We start from the raw sequence: 26233 nt of genomic DNA, 5'->3' as shown, positions 1-26233 counted from the left end.
TGGGCTAGGGCTAACACAAATGCTGGCAGCCTCTTTGTATGCTCTGCCAGGAACACTGCTTTCTGCCAGGTACCCACGGACCACAGGGGGCTTAGTTTCTGCGTGTCTGGAATGTTTTCTGCTGCTTCTCTGCTCAAGTGCAAATGACGAATGACAGGGGAGGGAGGTTGTGAGGGGAGGCACCTTTTATTGTCACCTGCCAGGGAATGCAGGCAGGTGGTTTGTGTGCTCTGCTGGAGGTTCAGCCTTTCCTTTGCTGCTGTGATAATTCACCCACTGTCCTTTACTTGCAAACCCTAATACGCTATTATTGTGTCTGTGGCGGTTAGTAAGAAGTGACTGCAAGATCTTAGGATGTAAGTCCCAGGCTGGTGCGTATGTTGCTTATCTGCTTCTCTTTCCTCGTTTACCACATCTCAGCTGGTGGAGAAGTGTCTGCAGCTGGCCGTGCATGCTGGTGGGGGCTGGCACGGGGCTGCTGGCGGGTGTCTTCTGTGCCTTCTGTGCTCTACCTTCTCTCTCTTTCCTGCATAAGTTATTGCACTTGTGCTTAGAGAGCATGGCATTTATTGTGATATAAGTGTGATCCAGAAAGCATTATTTCTCTAGATTTCTCTTTGATTCACCGGTCTGAATTTTGCATTGCTTTCAGCTCTTAGTGTTTATGGTGGCCATTTTAATGCCAAAGGGGTGTTTTTTCTCATCATAAGAAAGATTTTACATAGTGCTTTTTACTGGGGTTTATCAGAGGGACTCAAAGCTTGATATCACAATCCATGGCACATGAAAAGTAGATACCATTTTAACACAGAGAAACTAAAGAAATGACTTGCTCCAAATCACCCAGCAGGTTGGTGATTTACCTAGATGCATTCCGGTGTCCTGACTAGTTCACACAGCACAATGAAATAGAGATTTTAAATCCATCATGTTCCAGAATGTAATTTCTATGTGGAAATATTGGAACAATTTGCAGTGTAACTTCACATCCTAGCCCAGCAGATGTCTGAAATGAAGTTGAAGTAGCTGCCCACACCCAAGGGGTGGTCCAAGATGAGTTGAAGGAGAGCTGTAAAATAAAACATCCTCGTACATTATTATACTTATATAAACCAACAAATCTCAATTAAGGTTGATGAAGGAAGTGTCAGTTCTCAGAACAAGAAATCTAGATGGGAGAGGGATGGTCTACAGGACCTGGTAAACCTTGGTTCTCTAAAGGAGATTTCCACCATCCATCACACTGGGGAGTGCTCATGGTAGAGTAACTCCTGGGATATGAAATGTTACCTAGACATGTTGGCCTTATTCTGGCTCTTCCATAAGACCAAAAGATGTGGGAACTCTAGGGGAAAAGAGCTACCTAAAGCTCCCAAGCCCATCTGATTTAGATGACTTTCTTTCTTTTAAAAAAAGTTTAAGTAGTAAGAAGATGTCATCTGGTTTCCTCCTTTCTTTCCTTCCTGTCTCTAGTTCTTTCTATCAAAATCCTTCCATTTTATATGTGAGACACAGTAAATTTGCAACATTAATCTCTCCTTCAAAACTGGTTAACTAAAAAGAAATATTAACCTCTCTTTCCCTCCCCACACTTCTGAGCATCTTTATCAATCTTCAGGAGGAAAAAGAAATTAAATTAGCCTGTAGGGGTATGGAGACATTTTCCATCCTCCCCCCCAAGCCCTCCTTACCTAATACAGCAAAGCGTGAAGAACTCCAAAGACCACCACCCCACCACCTGCCCCCCCCTTGTTCCAGGTCCACTCTCAGCCCAGGTCCAGCCACCCAGCATCTTTCACTAGCCAAGGACCTCACGTGTAGGTTGAGGAAGAGCTTGAGCTGAGCCACAAGGCAGTAAACTCTCGTAGGGTCTCAGTCTACCAAACTACCTCTGTCCTTGATGCCAGCCTAGAGCTTTGTCAGCCTTGAGGGTAATAAAGGAGACAATGAGTTTGCCAGAACACTGGCCCTGTGACCAATGCCTCACAGTTGAACTCGAGGTTACAAGTAAGTCCCTCTGGTTTTCCTGTGCAGGGCAAAGGGAACGCAGTCAGCACTATCTCCTTTGTCTTGGTTCTGATTGCCAGGGAACCCAGGAGGACCGTGGTGAGCCTGGCACTCTGGAGGAACGGGGCCTGAGCTCAGCGTGACCAGAACAGATGCCCACAGTGGTGTGCAATTGGAGAGAGAACAAGTCTCCTATCTGCTTGGCTGGGTATACATGTAATTTGTGGCCCAGAAGTGCTAGGATTCTTCTTGAGACAATGGGGTTTCTTATTCCAGTGTGTCTCGTGACACTAGGGGCCTGTTAAAATATTCTTTGACAAAGAATATGATTATTTGACAAAGCAAATGATTATCAAGTAGGTATAAGGCTTTCCCCTCCCCACTCCTTTGTACTATTGGGTAATTTCAGGCAGGCCATCGGGATCAGCAGTTGAGACTATGGAAGCCGCCTATTTCGTGCGCTGTCACCTGCACTCTGACTTCATTTAGCTCCTTGGAAGAGACTCTGGGAATGACCAGATAAGAGAGATGAAAACAGGTTCCTATGCAGAAACACTACTTGATCAGGGTCAAGGTCGGGAAAGGACTGGAGTATTGCTACACCCTCCACCCCACCCAGGCCCCAAGCGATAGCCAGCACCATTTCAGGCTCTGTGGGGAAAGAGAGAGAAGGAAAAGGGGATAGGAAGAGAGGCGGTTTGGAGCACTTGTACTTGCAAAGAAATGACTGATTTAGTTTATCAAGTCGATTTACATTAAGATTGCGAGAAATGCTGCCCTTCCTGTGTCCCAAGGCTCTAGCCACGCACAGTTTCTCCCCCAGCACTGTGACCACAGAGGGAGCTCGTAGGAGTCTGAGGCAGGAGACAGCTTCCTCGAGGATGCCCCTAGTAGGAGCATGCACTTGCTTTCACCCCTCCCACAGGTGAGCTGGAGACCTGAGGCAGCTGGGCGAGCCCGGCGGGAATACAGTGCTGGGCTCCCAGCACATTTGCTGGCTCCAAAAGGCGCCTCAGACAGAACGCTGCCCACACACACTCCCTGTTGGGGCACTGCCTGTTCTTGTCATTGGCGGGTCTGATCCCCTCAGAAATTATTGTGCATCTTTTTGGAAGACCTTCAGCAAAGTCTATTTTATTTTCTTCTTTCTGGAGAGTGACTTTGTGAGAGGATGCAATTTTCATGTTTCCAGAGGCAAGATTCACTTTGGCAGAGAAATGTGATGTTGTGAAGATCCGGGAACAGACTGTCTCACACGCTTTGCTCTTTGTCTCTCTCCTTTTATGTTTATCTTCCCTTACGCAACTCACAAATCCTTGACTCTTTAGTGCCCGTCTCTGTGTCTCGTACCTTCATCTTCAGCAGAGGGGACTCTCTGGCAGGCTCCCCAGGTAAACATGCATGGGGTCTCGATCTCCATAGATCCATGGGGTTTGCAAGAGGCCTTTGGTCTCTGTCACTGTCCCACATGAAAACTAGTCTCTCCCAGCTAGTCTCTCCCAGGACCAAGGCACAGCACGTTGCACGGCTAACACTCACTTGTACTCACTGACCAGGCATTGCTGGTTCAATGGTGTCACGTGTGAACTTAGCCCCGAAGGATATATCTGTGTACGTAGATGGAGAAATGGTGGGGTGAGGAATGGTGTGAATTTTTCCTTATCATTTGTCTGACTGCAGAATGGAGGGATAAGGGGTGCAGCAGAAGAAAAATAGGAAGAAAAATAGGAAAGACTACGCTTTATTCCTATTTTTCCTCCATCTTTTCTTCTATGTGGTCTCTGCCTTTAGCTAACCCACTAACCCCTCCTTATCTTTCTAGTAATGTTACTGTGTAGTGACCATATTCCCTCTAGCTCTGCTCATACAAAGGATGCTATATGTAAAATTTTCAAAACAACTTTTCATCAGGTTTAACCTCTCTTGTTAATTAAATAAAAGTTACTGGATTTTTTTTTAATCAGGTAAAGTAGCTCCTCACAGAGCCACACAGTAACTCAAGGATTGAGTAGAATGTAATAAATCTGAACAATCACTTAAGTGTTTATATTGTTTTCATCCCTAGATGTTGATCTCTTAGGGTCATGGAGCAAGTAATGACCAAACTAAGAATTCGTTTGTTAAGTTACCTTGAAGTTAAAGCACAGCCCAATTTCCCATACCCTCTACATCTGTCTCCCTTATCCCAATGCTTTGGCGATGATTCTGAGGCCCCACCATAGCCTCAGGCATCAAGAATCCAGTTATGTTTCACTGTCTGTATTGTAGACCCTGAACATTCAAAAGGCTCTGTTCTGGGACCTCAAACCCCCAAATTTGCAACTTCAGAACTACTTATGTTGATTTCTACTTTCTCACAAATCACATTTTTCCATCAAAACCCATCTGGTTCCCATGTTTATCTGGACGAGACGACTTAATCACCTTCTCAAATTTCACCAAAGTTTTCTCTCTTACTTAGTGGAGGTTTTCCACCAAGAAATAAATTTTTTTCTTGCTTTGTGAGAGCTCATGCCTTCATGATGACTACAGGAGTACTGTCAATGGGAGATGCCAGTCTGGTACCCTCCCCAGCTAAGTGGTCACCCCCACATGCCCATAAAATTAGAAATGACCACATCATGGACCTTCAAGATCCTTCCAATGTGAGGACTCTTGGTGAATGAAGAACATGCTAGGAAGCTTCAGCAGAAAGGAAAGATGGACATTTCTAAAAGATTTTCAACGAAAAGGATCAAAGCATTAAAAAAAAAAAAGAATGACAGCATGAGAGCAGGAGTTTTTTTTTTTTTTAATTAACCCTTAGTTAACCAGACAACCTAGTTAATTATAACTTCATACTTATGAAGGTTAGCTCTAGTTCATCGGTATTTATTATGAAAATTAAGGTGACTCATTTCTGGTGTGCAGTCCCCCTATAGGAGGTACTGAGTCTTCCGATCCAACTCTGGCTGGTGCCATGTGCTCCTGAGAGCTCTTTTAACCTTCCCCCCACTTTTCCGTGACTGTGTGTGTTCAACCCAATAGGAAGCAGGGGAGGGCAAGGCCAGCTTATTCCCACCCTTGGTTTAACTCTGCAGAGTGGAGCAGTGATGGGCACAGCAGGAGAAAATGAGAGATGGGGACGTTCTGCTTCTCCTTCAGCTCTTTTCTTCCCACCATCTTCTGTCTCACCTCTTTCTGTAGCCAACAGCCAAGCTTTCCTAGCAACTGGGTGACATCCCCAGGACCTATAATTTGGTATTTCCCAGCAGCTCTTGCTTCTGTTCCATATCAGCAGAAGAAGCCTCAGTCACTGGATTTTTATGGAAAGCAGTTCTGGGCACACTCTGGTCCCATACTTGATTTATGATCCAGATACATTAATTTACATATATTATGTCTTACCCCCATCTTAGATAAACCCTGGAAGTTAGGAATTATTGCTGGGCAACAATAGGTAAGGAAGCAGCTCTGAGAAATTAAGCCGTTGGGTCACTGTCAAAGGTGTAGTAAGAAGGTAGAGGGATGCGGACTGGTGTCCAAGTCTCTGAGGTCCTGTTCTAGGCCGGGACCTTGCTGCCCTTCTGAACGTGGGCGTGTTGTGCCCTCTAGAGGGCTGTGACTTGTTTGCATTTTGAAAACAGCTGTGCTAATGAACTAAGGTGCTCCCTCTGGGTTGAGGCCGGTGGTCCCTACACCAAATATTGCCACCATTACCCATAGGCAGTTTCCTTCTATTTGAGCCTTATTTGAAATAAGGAGAGCAGAGTGGTGTGTGGATTACCTCCAGAGTGTGGTGTAATTAGCCAGATTTGCAGGTGCTTTCATTTAAAAAGAAAACTGCTGAGAGTACACGGCCCCACTGCAGATCTCCCCAGATTCATCCCTTTTTTCTTCTCCTAGTGGTGGAGATGATTCCAAGTTCCCCATGGCAGTCCTTCCACAAAAGCACAAAGGCAGGAGAGAGGTCCCAAGCAAGGGTCCTTTTACAATGCCCAGTTGTCCATCTGTGATGTACTCTGAGATCAGTGAGGTTAGATCTTCCCCAGAATATAAAGGGAGTACCTAAAAATAATCTTTTTACTTTGTGAAATGTGGTAAGTGGAAGTATTCCTTTGGGTCGGCTCTTGCATAGTAAACATTTGGGAACCATTAAAGCTCCATGTAACTTGAGTGAGTTCATCTGGACTCCTAACTTGGGCTGATTTGCAGGGTTCACATTGTAGCTTTGACAGAGAGCTTTTGGCATTTGGTTGTCTGATGTTGAATATTACCCCAGAATGATGAATTTTAATAATCCTAGTTTGTAATCCTGTAAGCCTATGTAATTAAATTCCCCCATCCAGTTTAGAGAACACAGATGCCCCGTGGCACAGTGACAGTGACCAGAGTGAGCTATTCCTCCCCATCCCTCACTGAGGCTTTGAAAGATGTAAGCGAGCAGCTGCTGAGCCCTACCTCCTCTCAAATCCCCAGACTGAAAAGGGGAGTGGGATGTTCTTCTGTGTCGTGGGTCCTGCCCCTGTGATAGAGTTGCGAAAGCTCTCCAGACAGAGGTGTCATGAGTAAAGCAGAACTGTGCATAGGTTTTCAGGGTCCCTGCCCATCAGTGCAGAATGAGGGGAGATTCCATCCAGTCCTAATTGCAGTTTAAAATCCTCTTCCTCCCCTTCTCCCACCCTGACCCAATTTTACCCCGGTGTCTTCTCCACCCAACCTCAGTAACTCCAACTTGCCATCCAGGACAGATATCTCTTGCAGACTGACCATGTGAAGTCTGCAGGAATGAGGTCCGCCACACTTCTCCACAGCACTTGGGGGTCTAGAGCAGGAAACCCTGCCCTCCGCCAGGGTTGCCCTCCTGCCAGTCTCTCCAGGGCCAGCTTGAGGGTATGATGTAAGAGCACGAGTGGGCAAGGGATATGTCGGAAGCTTGGCCTGGGCCCTGTTGAGGGGTCCTGTGGTCAGTTTCATGCTCATCTGTCGCCTCTTAGACCTCTTTGCACTGTGCTTAGGGTTCTCCTTCTCTCTTCACTCCCCCAAGCTGTGCCTCTGTGCTCTTAGGAAATGCCAGGGGGAATTATACAACTTGAAGTAGTTTGCCATGCTGCTGGGACACTCGTCTGTTACTGATTTCTTCTCTTTTTTTTTATTAAGAGTATTTCCATTTCCCTTGCTCGGGAACCTCTTGAGTGTATGTGCACGGTTACCAAAATGCCGAGTCATCAGCATCCTACCTGTTGAGGAATGTAAGCCTCTGGGACACAAAAGCATTGATCTTGCACAACACTCAGATGAGCTGGGACTTTCTTTGTCATGAAATGAGGATTCCTTTGTCATTTAAAAATTGCTTTTCTATACCCGACCTTTGTAAGACAGTTGTATCTTCTGGTGTTGGGAATCCTTTGGGATTTTATGAATAAAGCTTCAATAGCATTGTTTTTACTTTTAAAAAGACATGTTTTTCCTCCCAGCACAACAGTGATGTCACTTGTGTTTGACACGTGGGTCCTTGTGAGTGACAGCAGGGTGACATGCTTGTGCTGGGTGCCAGTGAAGATGAGAGCTTTGGGGAGATCAGGGATGAAGCCGTTTCCTCTGTTTCCAACAGGGAGTAGAAGTGATTCAGGCAGAAGTTGTTTAGTAGATACAATAGGGTTGTGGTTCCCTATCAGCCTCCCTGACCCTATCTTGAATTATGACATAAGGGATGAGGATGTAGAACAGCAGATGTGGGGTATGTGAAGCACATGTCCCACCAGGCAAGGTGGAGGATTATCAAGGAGCAATGGTCATTCCTCAGGGTAAATGAAACCACAAACGCCTGCCCACACTCTCTCTCTTCGTTCCAAACTGAGCTGAAAATAAAACCCACCAGATCAAGGTGTGATTTCCAGACTCTGCTCACACCAAAGAAGCTGCACTCCTGCAGGACTGCCTGCCCCCCTTTTCCACAACCAACAGCCCTGAGGAAATACCACCGACTGACTTAGTCAGTCACTGCCTCAGAACAGCCACAGTGGGCCTAGGCAAGCCAGACCTCATAGGTTTGTTTTCAAGGGATCAGGACCAGACGTGAAATGGGTATTTCTCTGCCCAACGTTACTGCTGTTTACAGTCACCTTGGTGCTTCACTCTGTTCTCCATGGCACCATCACTGTCCCTCTTGGTCCCTGGTCACTCTGGTGTCACCCAGCGGATAAGTAGGAGACCTGACTCCAGGACCCCCCGTTTCACATGCTCTTATTAAACAGACAGACAGACAGAAGGTCTTGATGCTCGCTGCGGCCTCTTCCTCAAGTTATGGGCCAAGGCCTGAGGCTTCTTGGTGCCCCTGGATTCTCACTGCACACTATTTAACACTCCAGTGCATTTCTGGAGTGTACTTCTACCCACCCCTCACTTCAAGAAGTCAGCTTCCCTAAAATGACTTAGGTTGCAGGGGGAAAGCCTTCTGATTCCAGGGTGATTGAGAGCCCTGAAACCTTTTTAAAACAAAATTTAGATTCTAAATAAAAACTCCTTCAGGGATTCTTAGGTGCTGATTTGTTCATTCTGTACATTTTTATTGAGTGCCTACTCTGGGCCAGGCACTGTGCTAGGTACCAGATGTACAACAATGACCAGAAAAGACAAGGTCTTTGCCCTCATAGAATTTATCATTGAACTGAGTAGACATTACAAATAAATACAAACATGTAATTAAGTAAAACTTGTGAAAAGTGCTTTAAAGAGATGAACAGGGAACAGTGATAGAGGAAAATAGGGGTAATCTTCTTAGGGTGGCCAGACCAGGTCTTCAGAGAAGGCGGTGTTTCAGCTGAGACCTAATGACTGAGAAGTGAGAGCAGGGGTGGGAATGGTGCTAAAATGGGGGGAGGGGGAGCAGGGGAAATGGCATCTGCTGAGGTGGGTATGCTTACATGGTTGAGGATCCCCAAGGTGGCCAGTAAGCTAGAGCAGGACAAGCAGGCGAGGAGAGGGAGCCCCAAGATGAGATCAGACAGGAAAGCAGGGCTCAAGTCATAGGGGGTTTAGGGGTCACAGCAAGGAGTATGGATTTTATTGAGATTCAACAGGAAGCTGATTTGTGTTTTTAAAATGTGCTTTTGGCAGCTGAGGTGAGAACAGATTATGAGATTATAACTGGGGAGATCAGACTGTGGTCCAGGCGAGGGTGATGGTAACTGGGACTTGAGTGGAGACAGAGGTAAGGGCAGATGCGTTTATTATGTTGGGGAAGTGGAGACTTGATGTGGGGCTGACAGATTGTCAGGAGTCACGGGAGACTCCCAGGTTTCTGGTTTAAGTAACAGCATGTATGTGAATGACACTTACTGAGAAGGAGAAAACTGGAGGTGGAACCCTTAATTCTATAATCTGATCAAGACAGTGATTATTCTGGCTCTAATGAGAAAATGATTCAACCTATGGTCATTTTCGTCTTTCCACTACTACATGGTTTGCCAGACAACAATAACAGCCTGGCAGCTAAACACATCGACAGACCTTCAGAAGTCACTCCAAGTAGATGCTAATCATTTTGATGGATGGCAGCATTATCTTAAGAGACAGAATTAAATTCCCAAGGTTCTTCCCTGAAAGAACCAAGGAGCAGAATCTCTGAGGAATCAGACTCTTCATTGGAGCCCCTGAACTGAATCTGTGTTAGGAGAGGCTGACAGCCTCCCATTTCTCTTTTTTGGGGAAGAAATGAAGAGTGGCGTCAGTTGGGAAGCAGAGGGGTGGGAGGGGCTTTGCGGTCTCTCATTCAGGGTTATTCTGTGCTGGAGATAATGCTAGGGTCACCTTAAGAACCTCTCTTCTCTTCTGTTGATCCTGGGAGGGTAGTTCACACAGTCCATTTTGAAACCAAGTGATGTGGTCTTAATTGAACTTTCCCAAGAAGTGGTTCTTGAAAATGGAAAAAGAAGCCGGCTCTGAACATTTAAGAGGCCTTTGACAGAAGGCCTGGAGGGTTATTCCAGCCTCCGGCCTTTGAGCCTAGAAAGAGCCCTGCCCTAGACCCACCCTTTAGGGGGCCTGTCTTTGGCCCTCCTCAGCTCCACACCTCTCTGTGGGGTGAGTAGTTAACAGAGCCAAAGGGATGTACCACCCAGAGCTGTGTTCTTCCTTCTAGACCACGTTTCAGGTACGGAATTCCCCACCCAAACAGCTCTGGGAGACCGGGCCAGAAAGCCCTAGGGCAGAGCTGGTTCTCCCTCTACAGCCCATTTTCCAGCACAAAACTCTTAAGGAGCCCCATCTGGCCTGCTAGGTTTTTCAGAAGTTATACTTGTCAAAGACAAGGATAGAACGTATTTTAACAGTTTATTGACGTGATTTAAATATCTATCCACATGGTTTATGGGCCTCCGCTTGTCCCCGGCCCTGCCAGTGTTGGGACCTGCGTCATCCCCTCTGAAATGCCTCACCGTGGTGAGGGCTGCTTACCTGTGCTGCAACAGGTGTTTTTTAGGGCAAACCTAAGGCCTCCGCCTTCCTAAAAGAAGGTTTGTGAATGGAGTTTATATAAAAGAACTCACCCCAATAGAGGGTCTCATGGTCTGGGGTAGCAACCCACACTCATAGAAGGGTCCTCATCTCCTGCACGTACCCCAGAGCCGAGAAAGGCAGCAGCCCGCCCAGCTTCCCGCTGCTAGAGGTCGTGGGGAGCAGGAACCTGAGCTGAGTGGGGCCACAAGGCCTTAGGCATTTGCTCCTCATAAATGGAGCAGCCAGGCATTTTCCTGGGCTCTGACGGGAGGGGAGAGGGCCCGGTCTGCCACCCGGTGTTGCCATCACCTAAACATACCGCGAGACCTCGGTAAACGACACCCCTTTCTCTCTCTCCCTCTTTCTGTTCCCCTCTCCTTCCTCCCCACCCCTCCCTCCTTGCCTTTCCTCCCTCTCCTCTCTCACCCTCTGCAGTAAACCGGTCCCCTTCCCGCTGCAGCGGGTTGAACCGCTCCGAGTCTCCGAGCCGTGAGCGCAGCGACTTTGGGGGAAGCAACACCCAGCTGTGCAGTAGCAGCAACAACCTCTACACACCCGACTACTCAGTCCACATCCTCAGCGACGTGCAGTTTGTGAAGGTAGCTCCGCAGGGAGGGCTGTCCCCTCACTCCCAGCCAGCAGCGTCCTGATCCCCCTGTTCCCAGATAATGCTGCGTGGCGATTGCTCCCTGGCTTTCTAAAGGCCCTGGTTTCGGGCAGCTTTATTCTGTTCATTATTTGTCACCATTATTGTCCCTTTGTTCGTTTGAACCATGATTGTTCATTAAGATCTCCTGATCCCCATTTTTCATTGTGGAGAAACTGAGGCACGAAGCGATAGGGAATTAGCTTGCCCGAGACAAGCTGCCGGCAGAACTGTTTCCTTTGGATGCCCCGCCATTGGCACCAGGTTGATTTTATTTATTCAAGATAACTCTGCAGGTGATTAATAAACCAAGGGTATAGAAGAAACCCTGCTATGATTTTACATGTGGGTAAGATTTTACGTATTAATATTTAAAGTCTAAAACACAATTCAGCCTGTAAATATTATTATACCCCCTTGCTGTCACTGAGCTATTTGAAGAGAGCCGCTTTGCAAGTGCAGTAGAGAGAGGCAGCAGTGCTTATCGCCTTGTAATTAAGGAGGAGAGCTGTTTCTTCATACCCCTCATTGAGATTGGTTTTGGACAGAAACATTCTAAGATTCCCTCCTTTCTCTTGCTTCGATAGGTTTTGTTTGTTTTGTTTGCTAACATTCCACAAACCATTACACACTTGGCCTGAGATCAGAAGGGAACCCATTTACCCGAGTCCAACTAAACACCCAACGCACTCACTTGGTAACAGTCATCCCAGTTACAGGCCGGGTGAGAGGTGTATGGAAATCACAAAGGTGGGAGGAGGTCCTTTCCTTCTGTTCAGAACACTGACCCTGATTATTTGAGGGTGGTGTGTGCTGGCTGGCTTTCTATGTTCCAGAACTCTGCAAACACCCTGAACTGAAACTCAAGAGCCTTGAGAAAAGTAACCGTGGAGAAGAGGGGTCACTCCTGGGGGGTGGGCTGGGACAATGACTGTTGGTGGGGTGCTGTGTGCCATGCACTTTTAAGTCCTTGAACGAATTTCCCACTGAGTCCTACAACCACCTTAACAGGTAGGTACTGTGTCATCCCCACTTTATAGACGACGTGGGAGCTTGAGGAGTATAAGGTCTCATGACTGGGACGTGGCACAGCCAAACTTCAGATTGAGTCTCTCTGTCTCCAGAGTCCAAGCCTTCGAGTCCTTGGGCTTTGTGGAGAGTTTAGAGAAATCAGAGCTGACAGAGCCCGGGAGAAGTGCTTTAGGCACTAACCCAACAACACGCACGGTGTGTATGACTGTGGACACTTAATAGTCTATCGTGACAGTGAGAATGAACCTCAGAAAACCGCAGCCCACGATTCTCCTCCCTCTTGCTTCCAGCCCTGAAGCCCTCTCATTGCAGACCTTCCTCAGAAGTGGAGGTAGGAAAAAATGGGAGAAGAGAAATTCTGCTATAACTAACTCTTAGTGGTTTGTAGTACTGTGCATATGGTTTGTGGGAAAAGAAACTGAATGTCGCTATATGAGTCAGTGGTTCAACAGGTATTTACTGACTACTTGCTCGTGATTGGCACTGTATAGGTATCAGCGAGATACCATGGTGAACAAGACAGCAAGCTCCTACCTTTCTAGAGCTTCCATGCTCCTAGGGGGAGAAAGATGATAAACAAGTAACTACATAAATAACCTAGGTAATCTAGGGGAGTGATGAAGGCTATGAAGGAAATAAACTGAATCATGGGATAAACAGTGATTGGGCAGAGTTGGCAAGGAAGCTGCTTTAGAAATGGTTGTCAGAGCAGCCTGAGAGAGCAGGTCTCTTTTGTTGAGACCTGGAAGGGGATGTGGAGAGAATGTTCAAGATAGAAACAACAGAGGCAGGAAAGAGCTTGGTGGTCCAAGGAGGATCTTTGTTCTGGCGCGTTATGTGCAAAGATGAGGCCGATGTGAGTTGGGGATGGAGCGCCGGCAGCAATGTTGCCTGGCATCTTTAGGCCAGAGTATGGTGTCTGGATTCTGTTTTAAGTGCATTGGGAATTTTTATTAAGTTTGTTTCTCGGGTCTTTCCATTTGTCTTAGTCCATTTGGGCTGCTATCACAATTACCATCAACTGGGTGGCTTAAACCACAAACATTTATTTCTCGCAGTTCTGGAGGCTGGATCTCCAAGTTCAAGGTGCTGGCAGATCCAGGTGGTGTCTCGTCTAGTGAGAGCCCACTTCTTGGTTTGAAAATGGTTGTCTTCTCTCTGTATCCTCATATGGCGGGGAGGAGAGAGAGAAGAAGAAGGCTCTCTTCTTTTTTTTTTTTTTTTTTGCGGTATGCGGGCCTCCCACCGCTGTGGCCCCTCCCGTCACAGAGCACAGGCTCCGGACGCGCAGGCTCAGCGGCCATGGCCCACGGGCCCAGCCGCCCCGCGGCACGCGGGATCCTCCCGGACCGGGGCACGAACCCGCATCCCCTGCATCGGCAGGCGGACTCCCAACCACTGCGCCACCAGGGAAGCCTGAAGGCTCTCGTCTTATAAGGACACTAATCCCATTCGTGAAGTCTCCCCCTCCTCATGACCTAATTACCCCCACCTCCTAATGCCATCACCTTGGGGGTTAGGGTTTCAGCATATGAATTTTGGAGGGGACACAAACATTCAGTCCATAACACCATTTTTATCTTAAGTTGAGAAAATCCATATGAGGCTTTGGGGAGAAAAGTGAATGAGATTTTGAGGAGTGGTGTTTAATGAGCAACTGTGATGAGCCCAGAGTTTTTTGAAACACCTCTGGGCATCGATTGGAGAGCGCTTTCAGGAGATGGATCTGGCAACTCCTCCAAGAGGAATGTGTTAGGATGAATACCTGACACTAAGACTGTAAGGATTTTCCTAAAACTTACAGTTGATCTCATATATCCACCCCTAAAACATAAGGAAAGGGAACATTCTATAAATAACAAGGAGCATAAAAGGGAAGTCTCTTTCCTGACGTGAGCCAGTGAGGTGTTGAGAACTCCAAATCTGAGGTCAATTCTCAGGTGCAGGTGTCATCCTTTTTCTCAGGCCAGAGGACCTTGCTGTGACTAGGGCAGCTGAGCATCACAGCACATGGTCCGTTTTTCTACCTAGATATTTTGAAATTGAGAAGACTACATGTCAAAAGTAGAAGTTGAGGGGAGGACAGAAACAGTTAAAGCATAATTCAGAAACCTCTTTCAACTTGTGGCTCTAGTCTCTTAAAAACTTCAGTTGCAATGGCTTGTTCTACAGAAGGGGACATTGTGAGTTCAAGCTCTTGTTTAACACATGGGTTTGATTTTCTCTTTTGTTTTTCTGTTTTTTTTAATGTTGAGCCTTCTTTTAATTTATTTATTTTCATTTTTGACTGTGTTGGGTCTTCGTTTCTGTGCAAGGGCTTTCTCTAGTTGTGGCAAGCGGGGGCCACTCTTCATTGCGGTGTGCGGGCCTCTCACTGTCGTGGCCTCTCTTGTTGCGGAGCACAGGCTCCAGACGCACAGGCTCAGTAGTTGTGGCTCACGGGCCTAGTTGCTCCGTGGCATGTGGGATCTTCCCAGACCAGGGCTCGAACCCGTGTCCCCTGCATTAGCAGGCAGATTCTCAACCACTGCGCCACCAGGGAAGACCTCTTTTGTTTTTTAATGTAAGTTATCAATAAGATGATACAGTAAACTGACGCTGAGATTTTTTTCCTCCTGACTGAATGGACTTTTACGGCCATGTTAAGGCTGCTCTTTTACTCGCCTCCTCAAACCCGCCTTTTTTTAACATTTAGAGAGTTTTTGAGGAAGCTCAAGGGGTGATTTCACTGGCCAAAGCCCCCGTGACTGTCTGCAAGGGCTTTTCCTGTCCAACAGACTAAGTTCTAGAACTGTTCATTAAGTCCAGTAGTAATTTGAGTTCAAGATAAAATTAGAAAGAAAGGTGTATCCAGTGAGTATCTGGGAAAGGTATTAAAGCCACGATTAATAGTAGTTAATAAGTTATGAAGGTACCAAAGAATCCTTATGAATTTTTTAAGTGTATTCTGTAAGTATCATTTTTAAATTAAGAATATTTGGCAGATGTCGTGTAGACAGAACTGTGTAACCACGGCCAAGATGCCCCATCACCATCTGGTGGCAGAATCCCTAAACTGCAGAATCGTGTTTTGAGGGATGAATAAACCACCTGAAAGTTGAAAATGTAAACGGAACATCACAAAATGATGGGAAACATCACACTGGCTGAAAGGTTAACTTCTGGACACATTGACTGCTAAGTCAAAATGTCCCAAAGGGTACCCTTAACTCCTATTAGTTTCAAGATAAACAGGTCTCCACTTCCTATGTAATTTAGAGGATGCTTGAGTTCTTAACTGGCCAGAGTATAAGGCAACTTTAACTCAAGCTGTTGTTAAGAAATGGTTGTAGCTACAGAAATGAAAAAAGAATAAGAACATATTGTCTCTGGAACAGTGGTTAGATTCCCTCAGTGCCAATCAGTAAGTATTTGTTGAGCACTAAAGCTGGTTCTAGGCAACATGACCAATACTCAAGAAATACAGCTGGGGAGAAGAAACGTAAGTCAGATGACAGTAACCAATGCAGGGTAGTGTCTAATTGATTACAAAATCGCATGGCACTTTATTTTAAGCACTAATTTGTCTAGAGAATATACTGGACCTTTAAGAATTAGGAAAGAATAAGAGGAGAGTGAAGGCAATGCCAAGAGCGAGGAGTGGGGAACACTGATAAATAGGGGTATGGAAGGCAAGTGAACATGGCGCATTCAAGGAACATGAAAGAGGAGCTGAGCTGGACCAGTGGTTCTGACTGGCAAGCAGTGGGACACTGTGGCCATGCGAGCCTGTATTATCAAAACTGGGCAGAGCCGTTTAGTTGATCTGCTGGACCATCACTGTCTGATACAGTAGCCAGTTGCCACATGTGACTGCTGAGCGCATGAAATGTGGCTCATCCAAATTGATGTTTGGTAAAATGTAAGATAATGATTTGGCCAAAACGTTCATTCGTTTAGTGAATACGTTGTTCAGTAAAGTTCTCCGTGAAAATGAAAAGTGTGTCTTTTAGTCTCACTTAAAACCAAACAAACTTTTTGGCCAACCCAATACATATTGAATTCCAAAGACTTGGTACAAAGATGAACGTAAGGTTCCTTATTAATTATTTTATATTGCTGACATGTTGAAGTGATTTTGGATACATTGGGTCAAATGAAATATATGTATTACTAAAATTAATTTCACATGTTTGTTTTTACCTTTTAAAAATGTGACAACTAGAGAATTTTAATTTACCTATGTGACTCACATTATTTTTCTCTTGGACAGTACTGTAGTACGTAGAAAAGGCTTCATAGGTGAACAAGGGGAGGGAACTGACAAAAAGTGATGCTTGAATCTAGAAGTGCAGCTGGGGAGATTACCTGAATACATTTCCAGAGAGGTCCCTTCTCAAATTTCTTTCAAGGTGACACATTGACATGGTATTTGTGATATTTTTTTTTAGCTTAAAAAGAGGAAGCAGTGTGAAAGCAAGGCTGTGAGATGCCTAGAGCAGGTAACCAATGGGCAGTGCCTTTGTCTTGAATAGGCAGTGTGTTTCACACCACATTTTCTATGCGAAGGGTCTTCTTTAACTAAACTGGAAGCCAAATCTAAACTAACTAGTTAAAAGAACCCAAACAATAATATCAGGTGCTTTGTTGGGCTTATGAAGTGTCATTTAGGAAATTTTCCTGTTCAAGCCAGGAGAACCTGCAAGACTCCAAAGAAAGCTTCACCTTTAGAAACCCATGGGCACATTAGAAAATTGAGTTTTGACGATAACCTTGGCTCAGACCATGTGCCAGCTTCTCTTCAGTCATCTGATGCCTATGGACCCCCAAAAAACAGCAGTTTTGGGGGGACCTCCCCTAAAGTTTTGTGAAAGGCAGCCTCCGTGGGCATGTGAAAGGCAGCCTAATGCAGCCAGGTGTGTTTGCAGTATACAGAGCTGAGCTCAGATGATTTCCCCTGGAGAGCAAGAGTAAAGGCCCTTTTAAGTGAAATGCCCAGATTGCAAGGGGTGCCATTATCAGACCCTGGAGTTTCCCCTCTGAGAACTTGGAGTTCCACATTCCCACTTCCATCTTCCATCTCCCTGGCCCCCAAGAATGAATAGCACTTTCCCGGGCAGAACACACATCACATGGCTGGGACTCTGAAGGCTTGCTAACTGTCAAACCTTAGGCAAGTCCCCCATCTTTCTGGACCTCATTTTCTTATTTGTAAAATGGGCATCATGAGACCTCTCATGCCTACCCCATGCAGTCATTGTGACCAAAGGAGACAACACATTCCTAAGTGCTCTGTGAGCCATAATGCACTGTATGGCTGGAAGTTTCCATCCTCATATCCCAACATCTGTCTGCAAAAGCAAGCTCTCTTGGGTAACATTAGCACTAGAGCTTTCACCAGCGTCTGAAAATCTAATCATCAGTTCCATCTCTTTAGGATATTTGTAGAACTTTCAGTAATACGTAGGGTTTCCCAAAAGAAATAACCCAACGATGTTTTAAATAAAAAATTGAAAAGAAATTGCAAACCAATTTTGTGAAAACGCTATCAGGAATGAGTTTGTTACTGCAAGTAAATAAATTTATTTGTGAGCTTCCTGGTCATAAAAGGAAAAAGGAGAAACCTAGTGGATATTTGAGTTCTCATCCAATATAAGAAAGTATATAATTCATCTAGAGAAAGGAGCTTATTCCTGGCACTAATTTCATGAAGGATTTATCAGATGGATTCCTATATGACTATGGAAGGCATCAGAAAAAAATAAGAGTAATAAATTGGCTTCATCAGTGGTTTTGCCAGTTTATGTTTTTCATTTGGAGGTTTCTTATTTCAGCCCTTGACACAAGCTGGGGGTCTTGCTCTTGCCGAGTCCCCACTGACTGCCCTTTAGGAAGAGGGTCCTTGGCAACAGTATAAGCCTGTGTTTTAAACCTCTCAGTGGGCGACCACCCTGCTAACTGAAGATGCCCTCCATCCTCTCCTGGGTCTCGGGAGAAGGCTTGGCTCCGCCAGGTGCTAGAGTCCAGAGCCAATAAAAATGAACAGAGGGAGCTCTGGTGGCAAACAAGCAAAAGGGTCCCCTCATTGTCCCTTAACTGCTGGGCTGGTACAACTTGGGTAAGGCCCCCAGATCATAGATCCCGGGCCACCAAGGCCAGGCGTTCGCAAGCACCTTAATGGGGCTGCTTCTGAGCTCAGAGAGGCAGACTACATCCAGGGAGGGCTCTGCCCAGCTCCTCCTGAGCTTCCGCCCCTTCCTTCCAGATCACACGGCAGCAGTACCAGAATGCGCTCACCGCCTGCCGCATGGACAGCTCACCTCAGTCCCCCGACGTGGAGGCCTTCACTGACGGAGACTCCACCAAGGCCCCCATGACTCGGGGCACACCCCAGACCCCCAAGGATGACCCTGCCGTCACCCTCCTGAGCAACAGGAACAGCCTGCCGTGTAAGTCAGCTGGGAGGATGATGGGCCGGGCTACCGTGGGGTAGGGACGGCCCTACCTTCCTCCTCAGTCCTGCCCAGAGCTGCCATCTTGTCCTCATGGGGCCCCAGGTCTTCTACAAAGCAGGGAGGTGACGCACTCACTGTCCTCCCCAGGCAGCCGTTCAGATGGGCTGAGAAGCCCCAGTGAGGTCATGTACCTGAGGATGGAGGAGATGGCCTTCACCCAGGAGGAGATGACAGACTTCGAGGGGCAGAGCACGCAGCAACTCTCACTGTCTCCTGCAGCTGTTCCCATGAGAGCAGGTCAGGGAGGGAAACTGGGCCCTGCAGGAACAGGTGGGGGTGGGTGTCAAGGCCACCAGGTGCTGGGATGGCCCAGGGTGAGCCATGTGAGGGAAGTCTGGGACCCCTGTCCCCATGTAAAACTTCCCACCTCCTTATTCCACCAGGGAAGGGAAACTAAGGCTTACTATGCACCTACCATGCGTCAGACCCATCTTAATCCATTCTCCTAGGAAAACAGTGTGTAGGACACTGTTAGCTAGGTTTCCACCTGGATTCCGATCCTGGCTTCTCCACTTAGGAGCTCTGCAACTTTAGGCAAGTTACTTTAACCTAACACTAGGTTTCCTTATCTTAATAGATATGTTTCCTTATATTAGTAGATATAAATCACAGTGGCTAGCTCATGAAGTAGCTTTGAGCATAAATGAGACAATGTTTACAGGAGGGCACATCATAGTACTTGGTACCATGCTTCCTAAATGTTAGGTATCAATAGTTATTATTAGGCCTAGTTTACACATTAGGAAACTGAGGTCAGCCATCACTCTTACTGACAAGGTTCGTCCCTTCCTTTGGGCCCCAGAGACTAGCTAGTAAGCTGGTTTTGAACTTTCACTTGCTGAGGAACCTCAACCAAAACACCCTACCTGGATCCCTGGGTGTGTAGGTGGGAAAGGCTTGTGTTCTTTCTTCTTCCCTTTCTCTCAGCATCAGATAGTGAATGTTGTCATATCAACCTGGACACAGAGACCAGCCGCTGCAGCAGCAGCTTTGAGGAAACCATGGGCCAGAAGTTGCTGAGAACCTTGAGTGAGTAGCTCTTCACCCAGATGAAAACGGCACGCCAGCTGGTTAGTACAAAAAACATGTTAGGATCTTATTCCTGGAGGAGGAACCATTGACTCCTGTTGGGAACCCTAATGAGGTACAATTGTGGAAACCCATAATAGGGCTCAGGCAGTACTGCACCTTTGATACTTTGGGGAGCTGTCCCACTCAGTTGGTGATCGTCTAGGACAGGAGTCTGCAAACCATGGCCACAGATCAAATCCTGACCTCCCTCCCCCGCGCATTCCTGTAAAAAATAAAGACTTACTGGATCATAGAACCCCCTTGTTACTGATGGCCACAATGGCAGAGTTGAGTAGTTGCAACAGGGACCAAATGGCCTGCAAAACCTAAAACATTTACAATCTGGTCCTTTAAGGAAAGAATTTGTGTTTGGGACGCTCAATAAAAAGGAAAGCAATATCCTCCGTGGAAAGAAGTCCATGGGAGAGAGAACAAGGTGAAAAATACTTCTTCCTAAAAACAGTGGAGCTGGGAACAGAGTGCCCTTCCATCCTTGAGGGCAGTTATATAATTACCCCCACGTACCCCAGTGCAGAAGGAAGGTTGCCTCTGATCTAGAGAATGTAGGTCCCCGGTGTGGGGGTTGGCTCCTAGCTACACCCACCACCCCTGGCTCAGGGACATCAAAGTCCGTGAGACCAGCCCTCTCTCAGAGGGTGTCTGGCAGTCATCCGAGCTGGGGATGGTGGGGCGTGATCCTGAAGCATTGTGTGGGCTTCACTCAGTCCCCTCCAGGAAATCTCCATTCCATTGGCACTAGCCTGGGTGTGCGGCTTTTTGGAGATGTCATCTCAGGTGGAAGGTGCATCCTGATCCTTCAAGATGTAAATATGCTGATGTCAGCTCCAGGAGACAATGCAGGTTACTTCCGACAAACTATCAAGGGCTTTGTCTCCATTCCTGCTTCTATTTTGAAGAAAGCTTAGACCACCGAGAGAGTATCAATGTCCTCCCAGTCTTAAAGATTGATCCTTACAAGCTGTGTTTTTCAGGTGGTCAAAAAAGGAAGAGGTCACCAGATGGAGAGAGAACCTCTGAGGAGAACTCCAACTTAACTCCTCTCATCACATGACAGGGCAGTCAGCGTTCGCTGGGTGCGTGAGATTCCAGAGCTTTGGGGAGAACCCGTCCTCCCATCATCTGCTTCTCCCCAAGGCCTCCCACAGGTGACAGAGCGTTCCGCTTTCCTTACCACCTCTTCACCCCTAGCTGTCAGTTTGGCAGATTTTCCCTCGTTCCTCCAGTTTGACTCAGAGCCTTGCGGTAGCCATAACGGAAGGAGGTGCCTCAGTGGAACATGCTAGAAATGGTTTTATCCACAGCACAGTCTGGGACTGGAGAAGAAATGACCCCAGGCTGACAGTGCCACTCGAGGATCCCTGATGCCCTTTTTTGTTCTTTGGTGTCCCCTGGCACCATATTTCATACTTAGCTTAGGTCAAAAGGTGCCACTGGCAGACGGGCACAAAGGAGGCTGGAGCAGCAGATAGGAAGATTAGTTCAGGAGATGCACCAAGAATTCCTCCAGAACGTTAGAGCAGCGGGACAGTCACGTTGGCATGTGAAGTTACAGGACAGAAAACTGTCAGTGACCAGTTTCCTGTTAGATAAGGGTTCCAGCAGCCGGGAGGTGTGTCTCAGCTGGAATGGAAAGAATGTGAGATGGAACCTCAAGTCACTGTTACTTCCCAGGGACACATCTGTTTTGGCTCCTGATCAGTACTCATCAATCCAACAATATATCTGCTCTGGAAGAGGAGGAGCAGGGAGCAGAGAACCCCATTTGGGAGCCAGAGATGGAACTTCAGGTTTTAAGTTCAAAAAATATATATATGTGGAAAGTTTTTAGCCATGACAAACCAAAGAGTGCCCAGGTCGGCCAAGAAGGATGCAAGCTCTCATGGGACTTCAGTGTATATTACACTGGAACACTGAAGAATCACTCTTCTTTTTTCATCCATTCCCCCCACCCCCACCCATTACTCCACTCCAGCAAGTCAGCTGAGTGTACTTTATTCTAAGAACGTACTGATCTTAGATCTCTGGTTTTTCACCTGATGTTGGGGCAGGTGCAATTCCAAGCATCACCACCAGATGGCAGGATGACTGCACAGACCTACTTGAAGAACAAACTCGTTCTGATCCGGAACCACACAGCCAGCCTTAGGGAAAATGTGGAAGTAAGTGAAGGTTGTCTTTGGGACACCTGCCCCCCTTTCTGATGTATATCCCACCCCTAGATCAGGGATCCAGTGATCCAGTGCTACCTGCTGATCTCCAAACCATTCCCTAACTTTTCTCTGGGGTATACTATTCAGGCTTCCCTTCCCTTCCTCCAAAACCATTACTCTCACCTCCCCCCACCCATTCAATCAATAATCACATGGGGAGCGGGGAGGCTGATAATTCCTCTGGGTTATTTGCATCTCAAAAAAAAATATCCAGAGGAACCTTTAACTCAGGGGGTCCTTAACTTGGGGGTCCATTGCTCCAGGGGGTCCATTGTTGGACTTCAGAGGGTCTATGAAACCCCTGACTCTGTCAGAATTTAGTGTCTGCATTCTTATGTGTGTTTTCCAGAGGGCTAAAGCTTTCATACGATTTTCAAAGGTCTCAGACCCACAAAGTGTTAAAACCCACTATTTTAACTAGTGGAACTTTCAGCCCAGAGTTTCTGCAGTGCAGAGTGAAGTGAATACTGGTTAGTTTGAGACAGATTCTTCTCAAGTGTCCATCAAATCGATAGGGAAAGCTGGCACCCACCACGTGGAAGTCGTCAGAAACCCCTGACACACCCTGTGGTGCTGTACAGCCTACACCCGACATAACTTGGTCCCCCTCCCCCACCAGACCAGAGCAGGTGTTGCCAACAGGAGGGACACAGCATGTGGAAGTAGACTTTCCAGCTGGAAATGCCTCTTTCATCAATGTATTATTGACTTCACATCCCTTGCCTGGCTCTGCCTGAGGCTCAGCAGTGCATGACTTCTTGTAGATAACTCACAGCTACCACCCACCCCCAACACCTACTCTTGCCTGGTAGAAATAGGCAAAGTGTCAGCCCTTGGTGCTGGGTGCTCCAACCCAAACCAGTATACAGTGAGTTTCAAACAACGACTGCCATCATGCAGTCATCTTGCCCAGCTGGCCACTGGCCCGAGGGGGCCTGCCTGTCTAGTCTTCCTTTCATTACCCCTTACACCACTGCTGTTGCATTAATCCATCCCTTTGCAAAATCCCTAAGGAGCCTGTCACCACTCCCGTCCCTATTCCCCACCCCAACCCAAGATTTTCTTCAGATTTAAAAAAAAAAAGAGGATTTTAAAATAAAGCATTTGTGAAGGCTCAATAAACTGTAAATAATTTTTAAATAAAATAAAAATGCTTTTCCTGGAATGTGGCTGTTTCCCTTGCCCCGGCATCTCAGTGTTCTGACATGGTTTCATTTGAGGTGCAGGGTGGGTGGTGCACACATAATTATCTTACCTGAGGCCCACCTGCCTAAAGAGGCACCCCTCTTGAGACCAGGTGTGAGGTTGCAGGTAAGGTTACAGAAAAGCCCTCGCATTCTGCTTTGGGATATCAGATGGGTAAGATGTTGCAAGAACAAATGCCAGGGATGGAAAGTAAAAGCCAAATGAGAAGCAAGAGTGTGACTTCTGGACAAGGAAGAAGCACAAGGATGATAACGAGAAGGGCTGGCGTTTGCCAGAGCCCCGTGATGTGCAAGGCACTGGGCTGGGTGCCTTCTAAGTTCAAGGTCCTGGAGGCCAAAACCCAGTCTAGCACTTGAGACAACGTGCTGGTCACACTGGCTCACTTCTGTAGGCCCTTTGGAGAGGAGCAAAGGTGGCCTAATTTCAGCACTTTCCAACCAAAGGCTGGAAAAAGGAACGAGGGAGTGGGCAGAGCTTATTGATGAGTTTTAAACCAAGGCAGGAGCGAGGGGACAGCCAGACAGGTGGGCACAGGTGTTGGGGTTTTTAAGGTCTTTGCAGAGGGTTGGAATCTGACACCTACTACCAAAGTCTTCAACCACCACACAGGATAATTAGCGAGTGACCTGCACCAGTATGACCCATGATTCTTCCCAGGAGCCTCCATAGGCTGTTAAGTTCATTAACAGTAAATAAATGATACAACTATTTTGCTGAGGGTTTTATGTGCCAGGTCTTGTGCTAAGCAGGTGTGCACTGTGAACCTCAGAGGTAGGACTGGTCCACGCTTGCGAGGAAGCACTCATACCCCTAGGCTCCGCAACTTCCTGGCCATGGAAACTTGAGCAATTCACCTAACTGTTCCCAGCCTATTTCATAGACTGTAAAAGAGGGCAGGCTGTGAAACTTCCTTTCCAGGGTGATTTTGAGAAAGAAATGAGCGTTCCTGCATGTGAGAGGTGCCGAGAAGCCCTGCAGCAAAGAAACCTGTGTAACTCACTTAGCCTGGCTTTTCCCAGACTTGCTGAGAGCCCCTGCTCGTGGGGAAAAAGAACACGCTGTTCGGAATATATGTAAGAAGAGAATGAAGAAAGGCAGATTCCTATTGAGACTGGGGCTTTTATTTATTTTTGGCTTAGTTAGGTCTTAGTTGTGGCACATGGGCTTCTCTCTAGTTGTAGCAGGCAGGCTTAGTTGCCCCATGGCATGTGGGATCTTAGTTCCCCAACCAGGGATCAAACCCACATCCCCTGCATTGGAAGGCAGATTCTTAACCACTGGACCACCAGGGAACTCCTGAGATTGGGGCTTTTTTAAATACTAAAAACATTTGAGAACTTTGGTAGGTATACTTTGACTTAAAGAAGTGTTTTCAACCGGTTTTTCATTAGCAATCCCCCTAAAGACAAAAATTAAGTTCAAATTCTCCCCAACAAGAGAAATTAAGTACCCAGAAATAAGATTTTGTCAAGTAAGATTGTGCTTTGCAGAACTACAAAACCACTTTAATATCTCGGACTTTCTTTGTCCCCATGAACCAATTTTTAGCCCCTATCTAAGGGGTACTATCACCCTTGTTGAGAATTCATGGTTTAAAGCTGTGTTTCAGAAGAATGATAGAAGACTGACAAAATGTAGAATCATTCGACTCCAGTTTTGTTATTCTTCCCTAATGAAGGGCAAGCATATTTAAATAGGAAGAACAAATATTGACAGAAAGAAAAATAGAATGAAAGTAATGAAGAGTTGAGTGAAAGGTCATCTCATCACTTGAAATCTGTTCCCATCCACTAGACCCAATCATGCACCTGCACATGTTTTCTGAAGGACTGCTAGGGAGCCAGCCGGGTGGTGAAGGATCTGGAAACCATAATCTGTGCTCAAACACTGCACAATCTTGGAGGGAGGAGTTTCACAGGGAGAAGCAAAAACAAGGGATAACAACCGCTATTCTCAAATATTTGAAAAGTCATCAATTAGAAGTGCCAGTACAATTAGTGTCTGTGGTTTAAAGGAAGAGAAGAGGGGGACTGGGTGAGTAGGACAGTTGGAGATCAAATTCTGGATCAAGGGAAAAGATCTTTGTAATGAAATTACTCCATCAGTAGAATGGGATGTTTCACCAAGCATTGAAAGAACCCAACCCACAGAGGGCAGACAGCAGAAGCAAGAAGAACTACAATTCTGCAGCCTGTGAAAGGAAAACCACATTCACAGAAAGACAGACAAGATGAAAAGGCAGAGGACTTTGTACCAGATGGAGGAACAATATAAAACCCCAGAAAAACAATTAAATGAAGTGGAGATAGGCAACCTCCCAGGAAAAGAATTCAAAATAATGATAGTGAAGATGATCCAGGACCTCGGAAAAGCAATGGAGGCAAAGATCGAGAAGATGCAAGAAATGTTTAACAAAGACTTAGACGAATTAAAGAACAAACACCTAGAAGAATTAAAGAACAAACAGAGATGAACAATACAATAACTGAAATGAAAAATACATTAGAAGGAATCAGTAGCAGAATAACTGAGGCAGAAGAATGGGTAAGTGACCTGGAAGACAGAATGGTGGATTCACTGCTGCAGAACAGAATAAAGAAAAAAGAATGAAAAGAAATGAAGACAACCTAAGAGACCTTTAGGACAACATTAAACACAACAACATTCGCATTATAGGGGTCCCAGAAGGAGAAGAGAGAGAGGAAGGACCAGAGAAAATATTTGAAGAGATTATAGTCGAAAACTTCTCTAACATGGGAAAGGAAATAACCACGCAAGTCCAGGAAGCACAGACAGTCCCAGGCAGGATAAACCCAAGTAGAAACACGCTGAGACACATAGTAATCAAATCGACAAAAATTAAAGACAAAGAAAAATTATTGAAAGCAACATGAAAAAAATGACAAATAACAGACAAGGGAACTCCCATAAGGTTAACAGCTGATTTCTCAGCAGAAACTCTACAAGCCAGAAGGGAGTGACACGATATATTTAAAGTAATGAAAGGGAAGAACCTACAACCAAGATTACTTTACCCAGCAAGGATCTCATTCAGATTCAACGGAGAA

The 26233-nt window shown here is 46.3% G+C and overlaps 1 protein-coding gene across 1 annotated transcript in view; it reads left to right on the top strand.

Moving 5' to 3' along the window:
* CNNM1 (cyclin and CBS domain divalent metal cation transport mediator 1) overlaps positions 1–20800 on the top strand; it is a 46644-nt gene extending 25844 nt beyond the window's left edge. Inside the window, exons 7-11 of the mRNA XM_065893970.1 lie at positions 10921–11084; positions 18408–18591; positions 18745–18894; positions 19585–19686; positions 20721–20800. Coding sequence (XP_065750042.1) covers positions 10921–11084; positions 18408–18591; positions 18745–18894; positions 19585–19686; positions 20721–20800 — 680 coding nt within the window. The remainder of the gene's footprint in view (positions 1–10920; positions 11085–18407; positions 18592–18744; positions 18895–19584; positions 19687–20720) is intronic.
* Positions 20801–26233: the final 5433 nt, after the last annotated feature.

The sequence above is a fragment of the Phocoena phocoena genome, chromosome 16 (genome assembly GCF_963924675.1).
Source record: "Phocoena phocoena chromosome 16, mPhoPho1.1, whole genome shotgun sequence".
In the NCBI taxonomy this organism is placed as follows: Eukaryota; Metazoa; Chordata; class Mammalia; order Artiodactyla; family Phocoenidae; genus Phocoena; species Phocoena phocoena.
Note: the sequence above shows the minus strand (reverse complement) of the source record. Positions and strands in the feature narration are given on the sequence as shown.